Source organism: Microcaecilia unicolor, unplaced genomic scaffold (assembly GCF_901765095.1).
Source record: "Microcaecilia unicolor unplaced genomic scaffold, aMicUni1.1, whole genome shotgun sequence".
Classification (NCBI taxonomy): domain Eukaryota; kingdom Metazoa; phylum Chordata; class Amphibia; order Gymnophiona; family Siphonopidae; genus Microcaecilia; species Microcaecilia unicolor.
The window spans coordinates 498,793-515,274 of record NW_021963808.1 but is presented as its reverse complement, the minus strand read 5'-3'; the positions used below and the strand labels follow the sequence as shown (position 1 = coordinate 515,274).

Genomic DNA, 16,482 nt, shown 5'->3' with positions numbered 1-16,482 from the left:
CTCTCATCGGCGTCCTAAACGTGAACCCCGCTTCCTTCCTATATATACGTCATTTCCTACATCTCAGACGCAATAAATCCACAGCAACAACTTTATTGACAAATGAACAACTCACAAAAAAGCTTTCCCCTCAATTGAAATATTCAATCCCTTAGGGATTACGGTCTGCAGCATGTATATCCATCTCTGTTCGCTCTGTCTTAACTTCTTCCTTATATCTCCTCTACGTTCTGAAATCTGAATTTGCTCCAGAACCACACATTGCAAATCGCAAAAATCATGTTGTTTCAAAAGGCAATGAGAAACCAAAGGTTCATATGTCTTCTTAGCTTGTATACAATGTCTGTGTTCAATTAACCTCGTATTTATGTCAGGATTGAGCAGCCATTCTCTGTGATTAAAATAAGCCCGTTTTCTTGCTCGAGATACCAAGGACTTAGGATAACCTCTATCCTGTAATTTTTGTTGTAAATGAGAAGTCTGTTGAAAATTTTACGATATCGCAAAAATTGTGCAAAAGGAATATTTGTTTTGCAATGACTAGGGTGCATACTTTGAAAATGTAATGTGGTGTTCCGATCAGTGGGTTTAACAAACACAGACGTTTCCAGTTTTCTCTGAACTATATTAACCTGTACATCCAAAAATGAAATAGAAACATCACTATGGGCATATTCAAATTTAATCGTCTCATGGCACCCATTTAAGTATCAATCACTAAATAGCTCCAGTCTTATTGAATACAAAATATCTTTATTAAACACGTGTGCTTCAAAACCTGCTCACGTGTGTTTAAAACCTTTATTCACAAACAATGTTCTCTTATATCTTTCATACTCATTCACACCTTATAGTACCTGCATAGAAAATCTATAACAAGGAGGATTTATATATACATGACTTTCTTGAATATCATTACACACTATGTCAGAGTTCATAATTTCTTGTCTCTCAAAGAGACTTCACAGAATTAGAAATACGGGACCTTTGCATGTGTCCATTCACTCTGCTCTTCCGGTTTCCGGTTTCACATAAAGTTTCATGAAAGTTCAAGACAAACCCCAACACACTTCTCTGGGGATGAACAACTCCACTTGCAATAGATTTCAGGCACTACATAAGCAGAATGAGACTTTCAATCTCATAACTGCTGTTACTCCAGTCCTTAAGCAAGCATCGGCTCCTCTATGCAGGACCGCATTTCGTTCTCTTCATCAGGAGGAACCACCATATCCCCTAAAATTACACAATTCCACTGTCACCCCTTCAATTCAAACCTCTAAACAAATTACTATCTCATCAAAATATAATGTTTTATATATAAACCAGAAGCTCTATTGAGTCCCTAATTGTATAACATTAGTGCTCCAGCAGCTCTATTGAGTCCCTAATTGTATAACATTACCCATTTAAGTATGTCACAAATTCATGTAATTCAGTAGAAGTGCCTTCCCATAGGACAAAAACGTCGTCTATGTACCTCCACCAACTTTTCAAAAACCGATTCCATCTTGATTTATACACCCATAGACGTTCAAAATGTTCCATAAATAAATTTGTGATAGTAGGCGAACAGGCTGCTCCCATGGATACTCCCGTTTTTTGTATATAATATTTTCTGTTGCAAGTGAAATAGTTTTCAGCTAATGTGATCCTGATCAAATTCAATACAAAATCTGTGGGAACCAAATGAGGCCGCTCTCTTCTGTCCAATACCTGCTCCAAAATCTCAATCGCTTCAATTTGAGGAATCGAGGTATAAAGCGAGCAAACATCCAACGTGGTGCCATACATTTCAGCTCTCTTCGTCTCCAAAAGTCGTAAAAAATGAGAACTATCCTTCACATAAGAGTCTATCTCAGACAAAAAAGGTTGCAAAATCTTGTCTATATATTGTGCTGGACGTTCTAATAACGATCCCCTGGCTGCCACTATAGGGCGCCCAGGTGGTTTGGATGTGCTTTTGTGAATCTTAGGTAAAGTATAAAATATGGGGATTTTAAAGCCTCGAAAATCCAAAAAAGCAAATTCTTTCTTAGTGAGAAATCCTAAGCTCCTGCCCTCAATCAACAAATCTTGAAGAAGAGTTTGTATCCGAATCGAAGGGTCATCAACCACTTCTTCATAAGTAGTCGTATCAGATAATTGTCGATCTATTTCTGCCATATAATCAGCTGTATCTTGGATAACGACTGCCCCACCTTTATATAGGAAGGAAGCGGGGTTCACGTTTAGGACGCCGATGAGAGGCAGTTTAATGCGGTGAAGTTTGAAAGATGGAAGATAGCTGTCTGTACTAAAGTTCTGGCCCTTGAAACAGCCTAATTGTGGCGAAACAGGGTCTCCTGTTGGGCTTCGTGAACGCTGTATGCTGTTGGAGACATTTTGGATTGACAGCTTCAAGAACATTTAAGCTAAGTAATATTTGATTCACCGAATGTATATAATTGGTATAAGCCTTTACCATTGAGTATTGTGGAAGGTGTATGTGCATGTACTGCATGAATAAGAAGAGTGGAGTTTTTTTTGTGAAGACTAGTGATTGAAGAACAGGAATACTCCAACATTGAAAGGTGGTTCCTACATAAGGAATATTCTCCATGATTTCTGAAGTCTTTTTTTCTCCACATTTTCATATATACTAGCGATTATACACCTCCAATACTCGGTTGTATCTTAAGTAGAATTTCATTGTTATAGGTGTTGATATTATTCTACTATCCCTTTGGGAATAAGCAGGGTAATTGAACTCACCCATTATTATTATGTTGCCCAGTTTGTTTGCGTCCCTAATTTCCTTTAACATTTCTGCATCCGTCTGTTCATCCTGGCTAGGCGGACGGTAGTGCACTCCTATCACTATCCTTTTCCCCTTTACACATGGAATTTCAATCCACAGTGATTCCAAGAAGTATTTTGTTTCCTGCAGAATTTTCAATCTATTTGATTCAAGGCTCTCGTTAATATATAATGCTACCCCTCCACCAATTCGATCCACCCTGTCACTACAATGTAATTTGTACACCAGTATGACACTGTCTCACTGGTTATCCTCCTTCCACCAGGTCTCAGAGATGCCTATTATATCTAATTTTTCATTTAGTGCAATATATTCTAACTCTCCCATCTTATTTCTTAGGCTCCTGGCATTCGCTTATAGACATTTCAAAGTATGTTTATTGTTCCTATTTACATCATGCTTAGTACTTGACAGTATTAATTTGCAATCTTTTGTCTGATTTTTATTTTTATTAAGGACACCTGATCTACTACGATCTCTTTTGCAACCTCACTATCGGGATACCCTATCTTCCCTGTTTTGGTGATATCTTTGAAAGATACCTTATCCCGAACCGTGCGCTTTTGAGCGACTGTTGGCCTTCCACCTGTTTCTAGTTTAGAAGCTGCTCTATCTCATTTTTAATTGCTGACGCCAGCAGCCTGGTCCTACCCTGTTGCCAACAAACCATCAAACCAAACAAATATAGGAGTCCTTTGACAAAGGCACACTAAAATACCGAAAATAGATGTGCAAAATGAAAATTGTCATGCGTCCATTTTGGGTCTGAGACCTTAGCACCAGTCATTGACCTAGTGGTAAAGTCCCATGCGGCAACCGGGCAGTAATGACCTACATTCATCAAACGCCACGTGGACCGCGTCAAATACGCGCGTCCGAAAATAAAAATTATTTTTTGGACGTGCACCAAAAATGAAATTAGCACAAGAGCCATGCAGTAGCTGGGCGGTAACTCCATTTTGGCATCCGTTAGTTCCGCATAGACGCTTATGCGGTTTAGTAAAAGGGCCCCATAGCGCGTGGCAGGGTATAACTTAAATCACAAGATTTGCCAGCAGCTCTATTGGACCAAACAATACTAAATACTAAATCATGCATGGGGCTGGTTACACATCTAAACGGAAATGGAGCTTCAAATAAGACAAATAGTGCATCAGATGGAATTTGAGAGAGACATTACAAATAAAGCATAAATCTAAGCCGCTATGCCCAGAATCATACTGATGCACTAAAGTTACATTTAACCAAAATCAAAGGCACAAGGTTGTCACGAAACACTTAGCCACCCACCTGGGGTTATCCTGGAGCAACTTAAAGGGTCTATCCCCAACAAAGCTCAGGTTTGCCTTCAACTGCTGCTTGTGCTCTACACTAGCACCCTCCTCCCACAGACTGGGTCATAACTGCCTCTGGGCGAGTCTCCCGCTCTCAAGTTGTCCCCAGTGATTTCTAGGTTACTGGAGCCACAGTCCCAGTGGTCCTACAGTTCCCAGAAAGCACTCACAGACCCAACACACCACTAGGATTCTTTATCAGTCTAGACAAACAGGGCGAAGAAACAATTATGTTTATTCTCTTTAAAATATTGAACAGTGGAACAAAATAGTGCAAATAGCAAACAATAACAGGTAACTGAAATATGGATCAATTATAGTACTAACTAAACATTTGTATAGTGCCTAGGACATATAATTCACAGGGCCTCAGCAAAGAGACCAGTCTCTCTTTTCTCCCGGGCTAAGACTGAAGCAACAGCCAGCAACATCTGCTGGGTAATTTCAAACTCCAGGCCAATCAGGGCCCAGTCAACAAGTTCTAAAAGTATACTGTTGCTTGCTTCTGGCTTGTGTTAAAGAAAAAGAATATTAATTTCCCTATAACAGCTTTACACCAAAGATGCACCACCTGCTGGCCAAATGGGAGAAATACACTTCAGGACATAATTAAAACAGAAAAACAGCTAATACTTTTTTCAGGCTTAAAACAGACTTCTTCAAAAGGATATAGTACGGATCACCATGGTAAAACCCAAATATCAGCATTTCCAGCAACTTGCGCACCCTCAACATACTCTCCCACCAACAATTGAATTAGAAAAATCAGCTGTAAGACAGTGCTACTCTACAAGACGAACCGAATGAATAATGTACAAGTCTAATGTCACTTCATAGTGCTAGTAAGCTAACAAATAGAAAAAAATATTCTCACTGTATATAACAACTTAAAACAACAAGCAGGTGTCTTGTCCCACCAATTTCAGCACCAAGTACAAATGATGAATAAGTATAAACAGTGTGTATAAATAAATAAAATACACCACCTGAGCGGCACAGCCAATGGTTTATAATGCAAAAAGAGGAATTACAAAATAAATGGAATTTAAAAACAATCAAAAATTACACCAATTGCTGAAGTGAGAGTCCCACTTTTACCAGCTACTGACACACTCACAAAAGAAAACTCTCCCTCCAACACTTAAACTACAAAGGAACATCTGGGAACAAATGGGAAAAGAGCAGCACCCGTCACGTAATAAATAATGCATAAGGCTGATGTCACACAATGAAAAAAACAGCACATATCACATATAAAAACCAAAAAGCTAGCGTATTATCCAGTCAATATCACACTAATTATGCAGTCTTTTTCTCATTATTATGGTTGTTTAAAGGGGGGGGGGGAGTGAAAAAGGGAATGGTTTGGGGTGGGAACATGGTTGTTGTTTATATGACTGGGTTCATATGTTTTTGTGGATTTTGCACTAAAATTAATAAAAAATGATTTAAACATAAAAAATGCTGACTGCCGTGGGCTGAATATGGGCTGGATGATGTCACATTCTTACTTTATAACAACTGTACTATCAGTTCTGCCCAAAGCAACAATGACCTTGCATTATCGATTGTCCCTCCTATTTCAGTATAACCTGAAGAAGGAATGGCTGACAAGGCAAAGCTTGTTTTATTTTGTTGCATTACAACCTGGAAGTCATGCGTTTGCTGTCATAAGCTTATTCCTGGGATAAGCGGCAGAAAATGTGTTTTATTCTTTTCGGATCTTGCCAGGTACTTGTGACCTGGATTCACCACTGTTGGAAACAGGATACTGGGCTTGATGGACCTTCAGACTTTCCCTGGATGGCAGTTCTTATGTATGAATGTACTTATGAGATCATTGAAGGACATTTTGATAATTCAGAATCTCTAACATTTCTCTCTCTATTTATTTTTTAGTGTACAAAATAAAATCACATCCTGCAGAATTTGGTAAGTTTTATTCAGTTTATAAATTAACACATTAATAACACTATTAATGCATTAATTTTTTTAACGAATACCATGTTTCGTGATGCCTGTTTTTTTTTAAATGCTGATCCACCCCTCTCCCACGCTTACATCTACAGCAGGGCTCAGGATTTTTTCTCCTTCCTCGGAGCTGCCTCAAACTCCTTCTCTCCCCCTGCATGGTGCAGAAAGTTGTGGAAGATCTCTTGAGACTTGAAACCATAAGACTTCCCCAATTTCCTGCACTGTGTGACTCAAGTATCTGCAGACCCGATCACTGTGCAGGGGGAGACAAGGAGATTGAGGCAAAGCCGAACCCGAACCCTGCTGTAGAGGTAAATGTGTGGGGTGGGGAAGAGAAACTGAATGAAGGCTGTTTGAAACCTTATTTTTTAATGCCCAAAATGCATGCTGTGATTAAGCACGGTGAATTGCATGGTTAAAACTTTTAATCACACAATCACAATTAAACTTTTTATTCATTGTCCATCCCTAATATGTTTTTTTATCATTGTACTTATTTCTCTTCTTTGAGATCTGATCATTGTTCATCTTTATTTTGATGCAGATTGGTGGATGGAATGTGGCAGATATACAGGTAACTGAATCTGATATATAACTAATTATACCAAACCATCAAATCCACTAATTTGTCCTTTTGACTGTGATTCCACTATACAGACACCGACAGCCAGTGTTAGGGATTATTTTCACCACGCGATAGAGAAGACAATGAAGCGTATTTTCAAAGCACTTAGACTTACAAAGCTACAGTGGGGGAAATAAGTATTTGATCCCTTGCTGATTTTGTAAGTTTGCCCACTGACAAAGACATGAGCAGCCCATAATTGAAGGGTAGGTTATTGGTAATAGTGAGAGATAGCACATCACAAATTAAATCCGGAAAATCACATTGTGGAAAGTATATGAATTTATTTGCATTCTGCAGAGGGAAATAAGTATTTAATCCCTCTGGCAAACAAGACCTAATACTTGGTGGCAAAACCCTTGTTGGCAAGCACAGCGGTCAGACGTCTTCTGTAGTTGATGATGAGGTTTGCACACATGTCAGGAGGAATTTTGGTCCACTCCTCTTTGCAGATCATCTCTAAATCATTAAGAGTTCTGGGCTGTCGCTTGGCAACTCGCAGCTTCAGCTCCCTCCATAAGTTTTCAATGGGATTAAGGTCTGGTGACTGGCTAGGCCACTCCATGACCCTAATGTGCTTCTTCCTGAGCCACTCCTTTGTTGCCTTGGCTGTATGTTTTGGGTCATTGTCGTGCTGGAAGACCCAGCCACGACCCATTTTTAAGGCCCTGGCGGAGGGAAGGAGGTTGTCACTCAGAATTGTACGGTACATGGCCCCATCCATTCTCCCATTGATGCGGTGAAGTAGTCCTGTGCCCTTAGCAGAGAAACACCCCCAAAACATAACATTTCCACCTCCATGCTTGACAGTGGGGACGGTGTTCTTTGGGTCATAGGCAGCATTTCTCTTCCTCTAAACACGGCGAGTTGAGTTCATGCCAAAGAGCTCAATTTTTGTCTCATCTGACCACAGCACCTTCTCCCAATCACTCTCGGCATCATCCAGGTGTTCACTGGCAAACTTCAGACGGGCCGTCACATGTGCCTTCCGGAGCAGGGGGACCTTGCGGGCACTGCAGGATTGCAATCCGTTATGTCGTAATGTGTTACCAATGGTTTTCGTGGTGACAGTGGTCCCAGCTGCCTTGAGATCATTGACAAGTTCCCCCCTTGTAGTTGTAGGCTGATTTCTAACCTTCCTCATGATCAAGGATACCCCACGAGGTGAGATTTTGCGTGGAGCCCCAGATCTTTGTCGATTGACAGTCATTTTGTACTTCTTCCATTTTCTTACTATGGCACCAACAGTTGTCTCCTTCTCGCCCAGCGTCTTACTGATGGTTTTGTAGCCCATTCCAGCCTTGTGCAGGTGTATGATCTTGTCCCTGACATCCTTAGACAGCTCCTTGCTCTTGGCCATTTTGTAGAGGTTAGAGTCTGACTGATTCACTGAGTCTGTGGACAGGTGTCTTTCATACAGGTGACCATTGCCGACAGCTGTCTGTCATGCAGGTAACGAGTTGATTTGGAGCATCTACCTGGTCTGTAGGGGCCAGATCTCTTACTGGTTGGTGGGGGATCAAATACTTATTTCCCTCTGCAGAATGCAAATAAATTCATATACTTTCCACAATGTGATTTTCCGGATTTAATTTGTGATGTGCTATCTCTCACTGTTACCAATAACCTACCCTTCAATTATGGGCTGCTCATGTCTTTGTCAGTGGGCAAACTTACAAAATCAGCAAGGGATCAAATACTTATTTCCCCCACTGTATGTGGTAACCTATGGAACTTGTCTAAGTGTTTTGAAAATGAGCCCCTAGTACTGCTACTACTTATCATTTCTATAGCGCTACAAGGCGTACGCAGCGCTGCACAAACATAGAAGAAAGACAGTCCCTGCTCAAAGAGCTATGTAATAAAAGTGAGCCAAGTATAGGACAATCAAGCCATTGTGACATCACTGATGAGGTTGGCTCTTATTGGTGGCCTGAGGCATTATGACATCACAATATTAGCTCTGGTTACAAGAGACTACTACTACTACTTATCACTTCTATAGCGCTAAAAGACATACGCAGCGCTGCACAAACATAGAAGAAAGACAGTCCCTGCTCAAAGAGCTTACAATCTAGTAGACAAAAAATAAAGCAAACAAATCAATTAATGTGTAGAGGAAAGAGGAGAGGAGGGTAGGTGAAGGCGAGTGGATACAAGTGGTTACGAGTCAAAAGCAATGTTAAAGAGGTGGGCTTTCAATCTAGATTTAAAGATGGTCAAGGATGGGGCAAGACGTAGGGGCTCAGGAAGTCTATTCCAGGCATAGGGCGCAGCAAGACAGAAGGAGCGAAGTCTGGAGACCACAGCCATCATCCCGACCACAAAAGAGCAATCAAAATGCCGGATGGCCACGGTGGCGGGCTCCCGGGCGGGGGCGGGATCCCCACCGCAGGGCAAAAAAAGGTACACATCAATCACCAAATACATACATCCCTTGCCCTAGGCAGCGAACGAAGCGCCCACCCCACCAAGAAACCCCACAATAACACATTCCAACAGTGCCCAGGCCCCAGCCAGCCCAACCAACGAATTCCAGAGTTTAATTATACGTTGGGTGAAGAAAAATTTTCTCCGATTTGTTTTAAATTTACTACACTGTAGTTTCATCGCATGCCCCCGAGTCCTAGTATTTTTGGAAAGCATGAACAGACGCTTCATATCCACCTGTTCCACTCCACTCATTATTTTATACACCTCTATCATGTCTTCCCTCAGCCATCTCTTCTCCAAGCTGAAAAGCCCTAGCCTCCTTAGTCTTTCTTCATAGGGAAATCGTCTCCCATCCCCGTTATCATTTTAGTCGCCCTTCGCTGCACCTTTTCCAATTCTACTATATCTTTCTTGAGATGCCAACTCCAGGCTTCACTCCTTCTGTCCCACATGCATCACCTTGCACTTGCTCACATTAAACCTCATCTGCCATTTAGCCGCCCAGTCTCCCAGTCTCGTAAGGTCCTTCTGTAATTTTTCACAATCCTGTCGTGAGTTAACGACTTTGAATAACTTTGTGTCATCAGGAAATTTAATTACCTCACTAGTTACTCCCATCTCTAAATCATTTATAAATATATTAAAAAGCAACGGTCCTAGCACAGACCCCTGAAGAACCCCACTAACTACCCTTCTCCATTGTGAATACTGCCCATTTAACCCCACTCTCTGTTTCCTATCCTTCAACCAGTTTTTAATCCACAATAGGACATTTCCTCCTATCCCATGACCCTCCAATTTCCTCTGTAGCCTTTCATGAGGTACCTTGTCAAACGCCTTTTGAAAATCCAGATACACAATATCAACCGACTCCCCTTTGTCCACATGTTTGTTCACTCCTTCAAAGAATTGAAGTAAATTGGTCAGGCAAGATTTCCCCACACAAAAGCCATGCTGACTTGGTCTCAGTAATCCATGTCCTCGGATGTGCTCTGTAATTTTGTTTTTGATAATAGCCTCTACCATTTTCCCCGGCACTGACGTCAGACTCACCAGTCTATAATTTCCCGGATCTCCCCTGGAACCTTTTTTAAAAATCAGCATTACATTGGCCACCTTCCAATCTTCTGGTATCATGCTCGATTTTAAGGATAAATTGCATATCACTAACAATATTATTATTTATTATAATAATCTGCAATAATTGTGCTGCTTTAGTTTCAAGGCCAATCATATGGAAACTTAAAGCTTGTCCTATCTGTCTTCAGCTATCTACTTTAAAACAAGAGCTCTATAAAGTAATGCAAGAATTAGATGCAATTAAAGCAACTTATACGACTGTGCAGAATCATAACTTCTCACCACTGCCTCAGAGAATAAAACCACAAAGGAACAGATGGTTCACAGTAGGCTCAGGCAGAATTCGTCATGTCACACAGAAGCATCCGCCCACACAAGTGTTGCCACTACAAAATTCTTTTGCTCCACTACAGCACTGTGATGTTCCTGAAACTAAAATTGAAGCAGAAAAAAAAGAAAAAGCAAGGAAGAGGGAACAAAAAGAGGACAAGGTACCCAAAGAGAAAAGACACTCACAAATCACTAAAACCAAAACACATACTAGGAAATGTAGTTGGAAAGCAATGACCACAAATGCTCACAGTCTAAGCAATAAAATTCATGACCTTCAAGCCCTGATGTTGGAGACTGACTTGGACATAGTTGCAGTCACAGAGACATGGCTCCATGGTTCCCATGAATGGGATGTAAACATACCAGGCTATAATCTTTTTAGGAAGGATAGAGAGGGACGTAAAGGTGGAGGAGTAGCTCTGTATGTGAGAAATGATATTGCAGCAACTGAAATGACAGGGAAGTGGGGAAAGGAAGAAGCGATATGGATCACCTTAAAAAGAGAGGATAGAACCTTGGCCCACGTGGGTGTTGTCTATAGACCCCCGACACAATTGGAAGAACTAGATAAAGATCTGATCGCTGATATTCAAAAGTTGGGGAAGAAAAGAGAGGTGCTGTTGTTGGCAGATTTTAATCTGCCGGATGTAGATTGGAAGGTTCCGTCTGCAAAATCGGAAAGAAGTAGAGAGATTGTGGATGCTTTCCAAAGTGCTCTGCTCAGACAAATGGTGAACGAACCCACGAGGGAGGGAGCCACGTTGGATCTGGTGCTCACAAATGGGGATAGTGTGTCAAATGTCCGAGTGGCTGCACACCTGGGAAACAGTGACCATCAAACGGTTTGTTTTGATGTAACGGCTCATGTGGATGGCGGCCACTCTAAACTCAAAGTCCAGGATTTCAAGCGAGCTGACTTTAACAAAATGGGAGAATACCTGAGGAAGGAGCTGATGGGCTGGGAGGACATACGAGAAGTGGAAGGACAGTGGTCCAGGCTAAAAGAAGTAATAAACAGGGCCACAGACCTTTATGTAAGGAGAGTAAATAAAAGCAAGAGAAAAAGGAAACCGAAATGGTTCTCAAAGCAAGTGGCTGAGAAAATAAAGATTAAAGAGTTAGCGTTCCAGAAATATAGAAAATCTCAAGAGGAGGAACACGGGGAGGAATACCGGATGAAACTGAAAGAAGCCAAGAGAGAGGTACGTCTGGCAAAGGCGCAAGCGGAAGAACAAATGGCTAGAAATGTAAGGAGGGGAGACAAAAACTTCTTCAGGTATATTAGTGAAAGGAGAAAGACTAAAAAGGGGATTGTGAGACTAAAAGATACAGCAAAACGCTATGTAGAAAATGATGAGGAAAAAGCCAATTTGCTAAATAGATACTTTTGTTCTGTTTTCACTGAAGAAAACCCTGGGGAAGGACCGAGAGGGACTGGCAAAAGTACACCTGAGAATGAGGTGGATAGAGCGCCGTTCACAGAAGAGAGTGTGTATCAACAACTTGGAAAGCTAAAGGTGGACAAAGCCATGGGGCCGGACGGGATCCACCCCAGAATACTGAGGGAGCTCAGAGAGGTTCTGGCAGGTCCTCTTAAAGACTTGTTTAATAAATCCTTGGAGACGGGAGAGGTTCCGAGGGATTGGAGAACGGCGGAGGTGGTCCCTCTTCACAAAAGTGGGGATAGGGAAGCAGCTGGAAACTACAGGCCGGTAAACCTCACTTCGGTTATTGGAAAAGTAATGGAAGCCATGCTGAAGGAAAGGATAGTGAATTTCCTGGAAGCCAATAAGTTGCAAGATCCGAGACAACACGGTTTAACCAAAGGGAAATCGTGCCAAACGAATCTCATTGAATTCTTTGACTGGGTGACAGGAGAATTAAATCAAGGACGTGCTATGGACGTCATCTACTTAGATTTCAGCAAGGCTTTTGACACGGTTCCCCACAGGAGGCTCTTAAATAAACTAGACGGCCTGAAGATAGGACCCAAAGTGGTGAACTGGATTAGGAACTGGTTGACGGACAGACGCCAGAGGGTGGTGGTGAATGGAGTTCGCTCGGAGGAGGGAAAGGTGAGTAGTGGAGTGCCTCAGGGATCGGTGCTGGGGCCGATTCTGTTCAATATATTTGTGAGTGACATAGCCAAAGGGTTACAAAGTAAAGTTTGCCTTTTTGCGGATGACACCAAGATTTCCAACAGAGTGGACACCCCGGAGGGAGTGGAAAACATGAAAAAAGATCTGAAGAAGCTAGAAGAATGGTCTAACGTTTGGCAATTAAAATTCAATGCGAAGAAATGCAAAGTGATGCACTTAGGGAGTAGAAATCCAAGGGAGACGTATGTGTTAGGCGGGGAGAGTCTGATAGGCACGGACGGGGAGAGGGATCTTGGGGTGATAGTATCTGAGGACCTGAAGGCGACAAAACAGTGCGACAAGGCGGTGGCCTTAGCTAGAAGATTGCTAGGCTGTATAGAGAGAGGAGTGACCAGCAGAAGAAAGGAGGTTTTAATGCCCCTGTATAAGACATTGGTGAGGCCCCACCTGGAGTATTGTGTTCAGTTTTGGAGGCCGTATCTTGCGAAGGATGTTAAAAAAATGGAAGCGGTGCAAAGAAAAGCTACGAGGATGGTATGGGATTTACGTTCCAAGACGTATGAAGAGAGGCTTGCTGACCTGAACATGTACACCCTGGAGGAAAGGAGGAACAGGGGTGATATGATACAGACGTTCAAATATTTGAAAGGTATTAATCCGCAAACGAATCTTTTCCGGAGATGGGAAGGCGGTAGAACGAGAGGACATGAAATGAGATTGAAGGGCGACAGACTCAGGAAAGATGTCAGGAAGTATTTTTTCACGGAGAGGGTGGTGAACGCTTGCAATGCCCTCCCGCGGGAGGTGGTGGAGATGAAAACGGTAACAGAGTTCAAACATGCATGGGATATGCATAGAGGAATCCTGTGCAGAAGGAATGGATCCTCAGAAGCTTAGCTGAAATTGGGTGGCGGAGCAGGTGGGGGAAGAAGGGGTGGTGGTTGGGAAGCAAGGATAGGGGAGGGCAGACTTATACGGTCTGTACCAGAGCCGGTGATGGGAGGCGGGACTGGTGGTTGGGAGGCGGGAAATACTGCTGGGCAGATTTATATGGTCTCTGCCCTGAAAAGGACAGGTACAAATTCAATTCAAGGTAAGGTATACACATTCTAGCCGTTGAGCCCGTAAAAACGGGCTGATATTGGGGTTTTCCTTCCCCCTCCCCGCGAGGTCGCCACCGCTACCGACCCCCCCCCCGCGAGGTCGCCACCGCTACCGTACCCCCCCCCCCCCGGAGTTGCCGCCATCCCTCCACCCGGCCCGGGCCCTCTCTTCGTTATTCAACTTACAGCAGCGGCAAAACAGCAGTCACGGCGAGGGCGGGGCACAGGCAGGGAAGGAAGGCCGACGGGAGCTGAAGCTGAGCTGCTTGCTGCTGTAAGTTGAATAACGAAGAGAGGGCCCGGGCCAGGTGAAAGGGGGGTGGTAGTGGCTACCTTGGGGGGGGAGCGGTAGCGACGTCAGCGGTTCCCCCCCCCCCCCGTCATCACGTATTGACGCGGGGGCGGGACAGAGAGGGAAGTCTCTACTGCGCATTTGCGGTGAGTACGGTCACTCGCCGTTTATATATATTGATGAGTTTGTCTTGGGCAGACTGGATGGACCATGCAGGTCTTTTTCTGCCATCATCTACTATGTTACTATATGTTATGTTACTAGTAAAAAAGGCCCATTTCTGACAGAAATGAAACGGGCGCTAGCAAGGTTTTGCTTGGAGTGTGTATGTTTGACACAGTGTGTTTGATAGTGACTGTGTGTGTGAGAGAGATGAATGTTCGTGTGTGTGTGTGACAGAGAGAGAGTGTGACTGTCTCCTCTGTCCCCTGCCCCCCCTCCAGCCACTCAGCGATTCTTCTCTCTCCCCTGCTCCCCCTCCAGGCACCCAGCGATTCTCCTATGTCCCCTGCCCCCCCGTCCAGCGATTCTCCTCTTTCCCCTGCCCCCCCTGTAGCCACCCAGGGATTCTCCTCTCTCCCCTGCCCCCTCCAGCCACCCAGCAATTCTCCTCTCTCCCCTGCCCCCCCTCTCCAGCCACCCAGCGATTCTCCTCTGTCACCGCCACGCCCCCCCCGAGGTCACCGCCGATCACCCCTCCATCCCCCCAAGGTCGCCACCACTCTCCCCCCCCTGATGTTGCCGCAGCCACTGCTCCCCCCTCCACCCCCCCCAGGTCGCCGCCGCCGCCGCTCCCCCCTCTCCGTCCACCCAGCCACTTTCCCTCCAGGCCCGTCCAGCCACCCACCAACCCAACAGACCTGGCAAGTCTCCAGCGACACAGGCGGCACCAGCTCCAATTTCTGGCCACTGCTGCTTGAACAGCAACGGCCGCTACAAAACACCATCAGCTGTTTCTACGAAGCAAGCACGGCATCGCAGGCAGCTATCAGGATTGGCTGTTGGCTCTGCAGCCGCTCCTCTCGCCTCTCACATCGCTGTGCTCCTCCGGGGTTGTCCTCCAGGGGCAGTGACGCGCTTTCCCACACATGGCAGGCTTACATAGTAACAATATAAAGAATTACAAAGTCATAAGAAAAAATATACAGTTTGTAGTAACGCAAAATTAATAGGGTTGACAGATAAGTAAATTGAACATAGAAGAGATAGGGTGCAGAAGGAAATGAGCGTTGGGAGGTAGGCTTAGGAAGATGGAGAGGAATGGATATGGGGTAGCAAAAAAGGATAATGGGAAACATGGTCAATGTATAACAATTGTTAATAAGAATCATGTGGGCAAGCTTTGGTTAGGTTTGGTTAGATTGTTGCCATTTTGTCTGAATTGATCTGTGTTATAAAATTCCTGTGAACCATTCCTGTGATGCCTACTCCACGTAGAATTTTCAGTATGAGATGGTGATTCACCAGGTTGATTGAGGCTGAAAGGTCCAGTTGCATGATGAAGATTTGTCCATTAGTAACTGGCATTCCGACAGTAGTCCTGTTATTACTGTTTCTGTGCTGTAGAGGGGCCTGAATCCAGATTGCATGGGATCAAGCAATTGATGACTGTCCAGGTAGTCTTGGAATTGGGTGGCCACTATTGCCTCCATGATTATGTTGATGTTAGAATGTTGGCCACTGGCGGTATTTCTTATGGAGAGATTTATCGAGAGAATTGCCTTCTAGGAGGGGAGTGAATATGATGTCGCCCATCTCCCTGGGAAAGTTCCTTTCTGTCTGTGAGGTCTCTATCAGATTTCTAATGTGATCCACAGTGGGGGGGGGGGGGGGGGGGGGGTGAGTTTGAAAAGCTCTACTTTGCATAGGTCCAAAGAACAAGAGGATTTTGCTAGCATGGATTCAAATTTTGGTGGGTTTATGGCTTGGAAGGTGTCGCAAGGTTTCCCACCATCTGTCCGTAGGGCAACTGTCATCTGTGAGAGGACTGTGATTAGGTGCAATGTTTTGGGGTGTAGGAATAGATTGTAGTAGAGTTTCTACCTTGGATTGAAAGTAGTCTGCACAAGAGTATGTTTTGTCTGTGCTTTCCTCGCCCTCTGGTGGCCAGAACCGATGGCTGCTATGGACCATCACCCGTTCCAGATTTTAGCTTAGTCCGGTCCGGATCTTCCAGGCTGCCAGGTTTGCTTGTGTTGTTTGAGCCTGCACAGCACCCATAGCTGCTGGTGATTGCAGCAACTGAGTCTCAACTGCTTCTGGGCTTATTAGCCATCTTGAAACATTTCTGCTTGCCTTTGCATCGCCTTAGGCCCTGGTACGTGGGTGCTTGTGCACTTCTGCCTGAGAGACTTTGTCTGGACCCGATTCTGCTTTTGCTGGTTTCCTGCCTTTTGAATCTTGCCTGAT

The 16,482-nt window shown here is 43.9% G+C and overlaps 1 protein-coding gene across 5 annotated transcripts in view; it reads left to right on the top strand.

Annotated features, from left to right (window-relative positions):
• LOC115459655 (E3 ubiquitin-protein ligase TRIM39-like) overlaps positions 1–16,482 on the top strand; it is a 446,759-nt gene that overhangs the window by 54,761 nt on the left and 375,516 nt on the right. Inside the window, exons 6-7 of one of the 5 annotated variants that reach the window (XM_030189457.1) lie at positions 6,034–6,066; positions 6,653–6,682. The exons of 2 other annotated variants lie outside the window; for them this stretch is intronic. In XM_030189457.1, the coding sequence (XP_030045317.1) occupies positions 6,034–6,066; positions 6,653–6,682 (63 nt within the window). The remainder of the gene's footprint in view (positions 1–6,033; positions 6,067–6,652; positions 6,683–16,482) is intronic. 2 more of the 5 variants (XM_030189462.1, XM_030189460.1) reach the window with 2 other exon arrangements.